This window comes from Patagioenas fasciata, chromosome 2, assembly GCF_037038585.1.
Source record: "Patagioenas fasciata isolate bPatFas1 chromosome 2, bPatFas1.hap1, whole genome shotgun sequence".
Taxonomy (NCBI): domain Eukaryota; kingdom Metazoa; phylum Chordata; class Aves; order Columbiformes; family Columbidae; genus Patagioenas; species Patagioenas fasciata.
Window position 1 is genome coordinate 151,774,028 of NC_092521.1, and position 10,428 is coordinate 151,784,455.

At 39.3% G+C, this 10,428-nt stretch overlaps 1 protein-coding gene across 2 annotated transcripts in view; it reads left to right on the forward strand.

The window, feature by feature from the left end:
- Nucleotides 1–10,428, forward strand: part of ACBD5 (acyl-CoA binding domain containing 5) — a 30,298-nt gene extending 19,870 nt beyond the window's left edge. For both annotated transcript variants that reach the window (XM_065830930.2, XM_065830933.2), the window contains 6 exons: nucleotides 261–367; nucleotides 1,939–2,200; nucleotides 3,570–3,769; nucleotides 5,365–5,415; nucleotides 5,694–5,803; nucleotides 9,503–10,428. In XM_065830930.2, coding sequence (XP_065687002.1) covers nucleotides 261–367; nucleotides 1,939–2,200; nucleotides 3,570–3,769; nucleotides 5,365–5,415; nucleotides 5,694–5,803; nucleotides 9,503–9,515 — 743 coding nt within the window. In that variant the 3' untranslated portion in view covers nucleotides 9,516–10,428. The remainder of the gene's footprint in view (nucleotides 1–260; nucleotides 368–1,938; nucleotides 2,201–3,569; nucleotides 3,770–5,364; nucleotides 5,416–5,693; nucleotides 5,804–9,502) is intronic.

Consider the following 10,428-nt stretch of genomic DNA (forward strand, 5'->3'; position numbering starts at 1 on the left):
TAATGAACAAGGTAAAATTAAAATTATCAACTTATGATGCAGAAATGCCAATATGAGGTATAGTTTTCCCATCAGTAAAAGTTCTATATAAATCCTATATTAGTATAACCTTTTTATGCAGAATCTAGCTTTAAGATGACAACCGTAGATAAAAGGGGCATGAGTTGAAGCTCGCCTAGACATTTTAACTCATTGCTTTACTCTTTGCCAGGGTTGACTCACGTTTCCAAAGCACGTGTGCGTGTCTCCTTTCCATATAGGTGCAAATGAAGAGAATACTGAAGAGGCCTCAGCAACTCAGCACTTAACCAGTGACTCAGACAGTGAAGTTTATTGTGACTCTATGGAACAACTTGGCCTAGAAGAGGTAGGGGTTCTTCTAAGCCTTAGCAGGTAGCCTGGAGGCTGGTGCCTCAAAGTGGCCTTGGTTTGAAGAAGAGGGAGATGACAATGATTTCAGAGTTCTCTTGCACTTCGTCAGCCCTAATGTACATCTCTGACTTTCATATAAAAGGTGGACAACAACTGTGCTGGCTCAGCTTTGACTGAATTTGTGCTCCTGTTCATGGTATTAACTGTAGTCTTAGTTGACATACGGGCTTGGACCTCCTTCGGGAGACTTTGTAGGTTGTACTCAAGCGCCTGGTTTCCTGATTCTGGGGAGGAATATATGAATGATGCATGGGATCAGAAAGACCAGTAAGCTCTCTAATATTGCATTGTTCTGTTGTCTAGCAATTTCCTGAGGATCTAGAGAATTCCTTTTAGCAAATCAAAATTTTACCCAGTAATGAAGCACGTTGGCAAAGGTGATTTGGCTGAAATGCTGCAAGCTCTCTTATCTACGTGATTTCCAAATCGTCTTGTGTATTGTTTGAGACTCTTTAATTGAAGTGGGTGGATAATTTGTCAGTATTTCCCAACGTGCATGAGCGAAGTTTTAGTTTTGAACAAAATAACAAATGTTCAGGGGTATGTAAATAAATATACAAATAGAACTATAGATGGATCAAGTCAAACCAGAAGAGGTTAATTTCAAGAAATAAATACAGCTTTCTATTGGAAAAGATGTATTACAGTGAACACTCTGTCCTTCAGTTCTGATGATACAGGTTTATGAACCACTATTTGACAAATGCAATTTTAGCAGCAGTTTTCATTTCTTTGCCCCTCCTTTTGGTTACATTTTGGCTTTCTCATGGAGTGATTTTTCAGCTAGCTGGGGTCCCCAGTCTGCTTTAGCAGATGGTTGTGCAAGTGTGCTTGTCCTTATGCTGAAAGAAGGATTGCTTGAGCCAGCTTATGGCAATCCTGTCGTAGAACATGTAATTGTGACCTGATTAATGGCGTATGTCATCCGTTTTTAACATATTCCTACAGTAACACCGACTTTGAGTGAAAAGTTGACAGGATACTGTGCCTTTTGTTTGGTGAGAGGTACAGGGTGCAGCCCAGCTGTTTTCAACAGGCTCATAATAAACAATATGATCTTTGCCCTCTGTGTAAACGTTGCCTACTCAGGGTTGCTGACAGCACGGGACTTCTGACAGGGTGGCTCACGAGTCCGAGTTAGGATGCCATGTCACTGACTAGGGAGCAAAGCCAATTTTACGAGGGAAAACGGAACATTTTCAGATCTCAGTGTTCTATTTTAGTGATTACTGAGTATTACTATGTGCTGGAAATGTTGGAAGTAATTCCAAGTGGTATCACTGTTCTGAGGATGTTTGCCCCAAATGAATGTCTAGCTTTTTCAATCTGAAAAGGATATGTAGACAATAGTAAGCACATTCTACAGGAAAATACAAACTCCTGTTAAAAGAAAAGCCTTAATTTTGGGCAAATGATGTTGTTAAAGTAGAGATGATGCTTCTTCCTTTTTATTGGTTAACCATCACATTTTACAGAATTTAATTACTTACTAATGTTAATTTGTAGCCCTTGGAGATCATCACATCACCTAAAGGATCTTTAAAGCATTCATCCCATTTCTTGGATGTAGATCACAGTCTTCTGTTAGAAAATACGGATTTTCCAAGGTATGCTTGCATGGCTTACGGAAATACTGTAGAGGAAGCAGCTCAAGAACAAGGTGAAGTCAAGTGTGGAGGAGAAGATGGCAAAGCCAATAACGGGGGACCTCACAAGGAGAAGAAAGGTGGAGAAAAAGTGGATTTCTACAATGTCAGAAGAGGGAGAGGTACTGTGCAGCCTGCTTTTGTTTTCTGCACTCTCCTGACTGCCTTAAGTTCCTGGTGCCTGAGAAGCACTTGTCAACATTGTCCAGTAAAACAGTCATACTTTATAGTGCTTTTCTGCTTCACAATAAAAATAGGTAACAAAATGCTAATCACAAGGGGTAGCAATCAGTTTTGCATTTAGAGTATTTATTTCATTCATAATAAGTATTACAAAAGGATTTTCTTGTACTGTGAAGATCTTGAATAAGCATATTGGCTTCTTCTGTTTTTACTTACCTTAAACTCCAGTTGGTGTTTATAGCACCTGTCTTTTTAGAAACGTAATCTTCAAAACCTCTCTATCCATGGTAAGAGTTTCTTTACAAGTTACATATTTATTTTTCAATGCATATATATTTATACCTCTATGGTCTCTTATTTGAACATCTTGGAAAGGTATCAGTGACACATAGTTTTATATATAACTGGAGCATTTGCCACACCTTTGAGTGCTTTTGGTACTGTCTGTTATGATTCTTGAAATTTAATTATTCTTAATCACATAGGAGTTCAGATGTTCAATTCGTGTTTAACCTCTGCCCTTTTAAATTCCATAATACTTCTAATGCTGTCATCGAGGAGCAACACCATATTCTGGTGGTATAATCTGTAAAGTCAAGCATAAAGTGGTTTTTTTTGTACTGAAAAAACCAAAGGCCAGAATGTATATTATTTATAAATAACATGCCTTTTTGTATGGTACCTATAGGTGATGCAACGCAAAAATTAAAAAGAAAATCCAAATCACAGAATCATAGAAAATATATTTATGTTGAAAACTATTATGAAGAACATATTAGAGGACTACACATGAGTTTAACCATCTCTTCTGTCATTGTTGTTTTACTTATGTTTGCTACTTGCAGCAGCAAGATGTTAGTTTAAAAGAGTATTGTAGGTTTCAAAAAATTTTCTTCTCTCATCACTCTGTTCCAGTGTTCTTTGATTTCCAACTGGAGACTGTGCCAAATGTAAAACACACCTTGTACAACACAAATGTGAAACACACAAATGTAAAACACATCTTTCTTTTTGCTAGGGCAGAATTTGCTCCTGAACTTGACTGGATGTGAATTAATCATTTTTTGCTCAATTTTTATGCAATTCTAGGACCTTGAATGATAGTGTCACACTGAGGCTATAGGGAAACATCTCAAGTGATGCTGCAGTAACCTCCCAGTGCTTTTGAACTGTCTGAAAACAGCCTGTGATAAGGAGTACCACACTCTGTTCGGGAGGGAGAAAATTCAGCTGTTAAAATCAAATATTTTTAATAGAGTTGGTAGCCCATTCTGTTTTTTGTCTTTTTCTTCTTCTCCCTCAACATAGGGCATAGACTTCAGCCTGTAGGAGATGGTTCCCAAGGCGGACAGATGGGTGGTGGAGGGGACGGAGAGCGCTGGGGGTCAGACCGAGGACCCAGGGGCAGCCTCAACGAACAGATTGCAGTGGTGCTGATGCGGTTGCAAGAAGACATGCAGAATGTCCTTCAGAGGTTGCATATGCTGGAGACGGTTACAGCATCACAGGTATTATTCACCGAAGTGAGCTGATTACTTACTATTAATTTTCCTTGGATATTTTAAAGCTTTTTCAGATGAAAATTTCAGATAATGTTTTCTTAAACTGTAAAGACATGACAGTTATAGTTTGTAGTTTATACCAGCTTAACGTTTCTTATTGGTACCTACTCTCAGGAACACAACTCAGGACTCTTGTGAGCAAAAGCATACATTTTGGTGTAGAAAATAACCATAAATTATTTTACTGATTTCTGATAAGACTAATTTTAGCTGTAGTTATTGATACACATTACACAGTCACTGTATGGAGTTTGCATAGTTGATGTTAGTAATACACGATCCCAGATAATTTCTTCGGCAGTAGATCTCAAAGCATTTTCAAAGGAAGAGAGAATTTATCTTAATCTTCCAGATTGGTAAGTATTTGCAGGCAGAACTTCTGATTCTGTTTTTCAGTTAGCAGAAGACTGATTCTTCATAGCATTCTTTCACCGCAAAGTAGTCCAGTTTTTTTGATGTTTCACATCATATATACAAGATAGGTAAAAGAAGTCTTAAGCAAGCGTAGGTATTTATTGAGAGTTTATTTTTTTCGTTCTATTTCAATGGAAATACTGTACATTCAGGAGAACAGAATACGCTGTGAATATAGTTGAACCAGCAACCTAAAAATGTTTGATTTTGTTTGGCTGCTAATATACTTTGATCTACCTGAGAATGAGGGAGCTGTACAAGTAGTATCCTATGGGACACATACCCTCCAAATCTAAGGCAGACAGTGAAAAGGGTTTAATAAATGCCGTGATTTTGCTCCATCACAGCTATTGAAGAATCTGATGTTTGGATACAGATTTATTTTTCTTTTTTTTTTTTTTTTTGGCTGAGCAATATATGAAGAAATAGTAAAAGATTCTTCCCTAGCAGTTCATGCTGTGCTTGCTGCCCTCACCTAAAAAGAAACAGAAGCTTCTGTTTCACAGTTACGTAAATTAAGAAGGACCTAGAAAAATGACTGCTTTGGTTTTGTGAAAGCACCACAATAGTGTATGGGAAAGTCTAGAAAAGTTTCTGGTACTTCTCTTTTTTTTGATTGCCTGGAAGATTTGGAACACAGTATTCTCTTTTCTTGATGCTGTTAGACATGCCTGTAGCTATAGCTCAGGGCACACTAAACCAGCGCTTTGTGCCTTTGGACACACTAGTGTGGATAAATGCTTTTTCTTTCAAATTAAGCTGTGAGCATTTCTACTCTGGGTTGTAACTGCTGGGACTGGTCAAGAGTTGAGGAAGTTGCAATGACATGTTGAGCGGGAGGGGCCCTGAAAATCTGTAATTAGGGGTCCAGTAAGTGACACTCATACATTTTTTAACACAAAGATGTGATAGAAGTGCTATAAAGAGTAATGGAAACATGAGAGGTAAGTTGGAAACTAAGTGGTGAAAGGGGAGTTGCATGGGGGTGGTCTGTTCCTTAAACTGTCATATACACAGATTGCAAAGCCTTCACAGGATGAAAAACTTAACATTCTCCTTTTGTGAAGCAGAAAAATTTTAACTGCAGTTTCCTTTTTATACTTACCAGCCTTTGTTTGTATTTAAAGGCAAAATCTGCGACACTACAGTCAAATGATCAGCCTGCCTCCTCTGTCAAGGTAAAATAATGTTTCTTCTACTTGTAAAAAGCAGTGTGAATGGTGAAAAACATTGAGATGAATATTTTCTATCTAGCTCTTAGTATGTGCTTTCTGTATATTCTCTCCCTCAACTAGGAGATAAAAAATAACCTGTGTCTGAAGAAGTTATTTGATAGTAAGACCAAAAAAAGAGATTAATTTAGTATTTTTGTACTCTGATACTGTAACAAGTATATATGCGGTATTCAATATGTACACATAGATTGCTGACTAAATTTTTTGTGCGTTTTCCTTAGAAACCATCGTGGTGGCCCTTTGAAATTTCTCCTGGTATTTTAGCTTTTGCTGTTGTATGGCCGTTTATTGCCCAGTGGTTGGTACATGTGTATCTTCAAAGAAAGCGAAGGTAAAGATGTGCATTCTGTAGGGCACATATACTATATTTCCTCTGTTTAAATCAATATGTAGTATATTGCTTTATTTAGAGAAGACATAAACTACTGCCTTCACGCATAAGAAGAATGGAAGGGTACACCTCAGTAAGGATTTACAGTGTATGTAGATGAAACATCAGGTCAGTTCAAAATGGGGATCTTGATAATCATTGCTTTGATAAATCCTGTTTCCTTGAGTTCCTTGTTTCAAGACATCTCTTGCTTAATGTTCCATTTTATTATCAGTGACTCATAGTTCTGAAGCTAAAGCAGTAGAGTCCTTGGTATGGTTCTGATAGGAAGGTGTTTTTTTCAGTCCCAAAAACTGAAGCCAAATGTGCATCAAGAAATTCTGGAAGCTGGTAGCAGTGCCTTCCATTAGCCGGGAGTTCTGGGAAAAGACTTGTATAGTTTTCTTTGCCTTGAAAGTTTCTCAGCATAAGAAAGTATTGGTTAATTTGACTTTATATTTGGTATTGCTTTATATGTGGCAATTTAAGTTAAATCCATGAATTACGATGCAGAATAAATAATTTCAGTGAGCATACACAAGTGGTTGAGGCTGGATAGCTTGGAGGTGTCTCCATGACATTCTTTGACTCTCCCAGTATCTTCCCGAGCCATTTTCACTGCTTCCAGACTTCCTGGTCACATTGTGTCATGAGAATTTTTTCCTGTCTAATCCTTTGCAGAGTCCCATGTGTCACCTCTTTCTTATTTAACACTTACTAGCACCTTACTACAATATTTCTGTAATGTCTATTTGTTTTGACTTCCTTCAGCTGAAGGACAGTTATACTCTCTTCTTACCTTGTCTCAACTGTCTAAATAAACATCAGAAGACGCAGTGGATGTTCTCTAGTTGGTACCTACTTACTTCAGCCTCACACCTGACTTTGTTACCTTAGTATGATCTTAAGTTTTTTCTTCTCTGTCAGTCTGCAGAGTCTGGATATGTGTAGATCTTACTAGAATTAGCTTAAATTGTTCTAGCTGTTTAACATTTGAAAGTTTTCATGGTATAGTTTTCTCTCATATGGTAAATCACACAGAATGGTTGTGGTTGGAAGGCACCTCTGGAGGTCATCTGGTCCAGCCTTCCTGCAGAAGCAGGAAAACCTACACCCAGAACTGTGTCCAGATGGCTTTTGAATAGCTCTAAGGAGGGAGACTCCACAGCCTCTCTGCCAGCGCTCATCTCTCCTCATAGAAGAGATGCTCCAGTCCCTTAACCATCTTCATGGCCCTTTATTGGACTTCCTTCAGTACTTTTGTGTCTCTCTTGTACCCAGAACTGGCCACAGCACTCCAGGTGTGGCCTCTCCAGTGCTGAGGAGAGGGGAAGGGTCACCTCCCTCAACCTGCTGGGAGGGACAAGGCAGCCTGCGATACTGTTGGCTTTCTTTGCTGCAGGGGCACGTTGCTGACTCATAGTCAACTTGGTGTCCACCAGGACCCCAGGTCCTTTTCTGCAAAGCTGCTTCCCAGCTGGGCAGGCCCATCATGTGCTGCTTGTGGCTGGGGTTGTTCCTCCCCAGGCACTGGACTTTGCGCTTCCCCTTGTACTTCAGGAGGCTCCTGTCAGCCCATTTTTGCATCCTATCGAGGTCCCTCTGAATGGCAGCACCACCCTCTGGCGTATCAGCCACTCCTCCCAGTTTTGTGTCATCTGCAAACTTGCTGAGGGTGCACTCTGCCCCATCATCCAGATTACCATTAATAAACATGTTAAACAGAACTGGACCCAGTACTGACCCCTGGCATCCACCGCTAATAGTGGCCTCCAGCCAGATCTGTCGTGGATCAGCCCCCTCTGGGCCTGGCTCCTGGTGTTGTAGACAATACAGTGTCCGCAGAGGCCTCCGGTCTGGCCGGGAGTTGCTGTGTCTCAGAGCTGTCATCAGCTGCATTCACGTTACTTGCACTATCTGATGAAACCAGAGATTTCACTGCTACAGCTTTTAGGCAGTTATACGCGTTTTCCTCATTTTCTGCCCTGGTAAATTGAGATTTCTTTTCGTCAGCAAGGACAAAGATTTTTAAAAGCAATACAGGTTGGTTTTTTAACTATCTTGTGGGAAGCTCTTATGAACTTCAGTATTGTTTAGCTAAGAGCTCTCGAATGGCCATGTTCTCGCTGTCTCTCTGAACAGTACGCTGTTCTTGTAAATCTTTTTCCTCACCCATTCTGACCTCTGTTGCACCCTCAATCAATTCACAGGTTCAGTCAGAAATCAGCTTTTCTAAAAGTGCCCTTTCCAGCAATTTTTCTAATATATTATTTTAATGATTCAGAGCTTAAATGAACAACCAAATGGTACATTATTTTTACTCCGGATTTGTCTAGCTTCAGCTTTCATCTGTTAGATTTTTCCTAGATCTTTATCTATTTGACAAAGAGCATGTGATGTGTTTTCCATTGGTACTTTATTACTATCCCCAGGTCGTCTCTTAATCTCTTGCTCAAGCAAAACAGATGAAGCAACTGGAATCTCATTTTAAAGTTGTTTTCCAATCTTTGGATGGTTCTGGTGGCTCTTTTCTGAATGCTTCACAGTTTATTAACATATTTTTTGAGCTCTGGACACCAGATTTGTACCACAGTCTACCAACAGTAGTACCAGTATCTATGGGACACAGAGCATAGTCCCAGATAGTCCTTGTTTGGTTTGCTCATTCATGGCTTGTGTGAAGATGAGATGAACCTCAAGAACAGAAGCAACTAAAGCAATTTCTGTGTTCTTTAGCTTTCTTCTTCGTTTCTGAAGAAATCTACTGATAGACATAATTTAAGGACTATCTGCTTCTGTATTACCTCTGCATCTGGAGTTCAGTCTCCTTCAGTAGTGGGTAGGAGGCTGATCAAGCACACTCAGAAAATGACCACATCAATGTCCTTCTGGTTTTAAAGTACACAAACTGTCCTGGAGCAGAAACCAGGAGTCTGTGCTACCATGTGAGGTTTTCTCACCATGGAGCTGTGACTCCTGGACTCTTGCCCAGCGGAGCAAATTCCATGGCACTAGTGGTGAGAGGCCTTCTGCAGCCACAGCTCTGTCCTGAGCTCCCATCCCTGGGAAGGGGCAGCTCAGCTCCCTCTTAGCACCCTGCTGGGCACTGTTCTGGCTGCTTTGGGTCTTCTGAGCCTCTTAACCTGTCTCATCCCTTTATAGGGAACCTAATGCTGAAAATCTGGTTACTCATAGTAGAACCTTCACTGAAGAAAGCCTGAAAACCTGAATCCTAAGGGCTCTAAAATCAGATCACACATAGAAATATATTTTTATTAATAAGCAAGAGTTGTTTAGTTTCAGCTCATGATTTGAGAACATTCTGATTGCACATTTTCTAGAGTAGCTGAAAAACCAGCTCCTAAGGGTTGTTCTGCTGTGAGCCAGCAAACCACTGACTGATGTGGTCAGGGACTGTTCTGAGGAATTTCAGCAGTCTCAGTGATATTTTGTACTCCTCAGTGTAAGTTGTGCCAGTTCTGTAAACTTACAGGTTGTTTTGTAACTTAAGAGGGCGAATTTTCAGGTGTCTTGAAGCAGTGTTGTATTTAAATGACTGGAAATCATTCACATGTAACATTAACTGATTAGTTTATTTAGACAAAAGAAAAATCATCTTGTGAAGGGTCATTAAACTAATTTATTTGGTTCCTCTTCTAGAAAACTGAACTGAGAATTTGTGACGTTGCTTAAAGACTGCTAGAAGATGGCCCTGGAAAGAAATTCTGAATTCTCACAGAAACTCAGGATCTGCGATTATGTTCCTTCTGTTATAGTAATATTTTGTACTACCTTTGAGCTAAACATTTAAGGACTAACATTATTGAAGCTTGAATGATTCACAGCTCCTAGGTTACAAGCAAAATAAATTTAATAATTCCATCCTCAAAACCACATGAACATTAATTATTTTGGAATGTGCTTGTGGATGGGCCTTCAGTAATTACTGGTCTCGCTGATGTCAGATGATAAAGAGAAGATCATCTTTGTAAAAAATAAGTGAAAAATATGTAAAGCTGTCACTTTAATGTAGAAATAATTTTACAGTTGCAACATCCCTGCCTGTTTTTCCACAGAGTTACATATAACTAAATGAAAGCACTAATAAAGTTTGAATTCAGTACATTGTAAGCTGTTGGAAAAACACAATATAGCTCTGAGGAATTCAACTGGTTATTTTTGCTGCTAAACCAATGTGGGGCAGACATCCCTGTAAATTGGTCAGAAGTGAAGCTGGATGCTTCACGTCCTTTAAAATTGTAAAGGAGAGATTTGGGAATTGATATAGTCTTGCATGTTAGAGCCCTTAGTAACAGAGGGACTGTCAAATGTAAGTTTGGAACCTGTGTGTGGTACAAGGGATCCACCTAAGGAGGCTGCACCTTATCTTTTTAACTTTGATAATTGTATTTTTGTTGACAACAGCTTGTTTTAATGGAAGAACAGTTTAAGCACAAGGTGCTTTAAAATTAGGTGAAAGCTAGCACTGTAAGTATATCTCTAAGATTTTTGAAAAGCTCAGTGCTCTGTGAGTTTTCTGTTGTTGGTTTATGTCAAATTAAATTAAGATTTAATCTAGCCCTAAA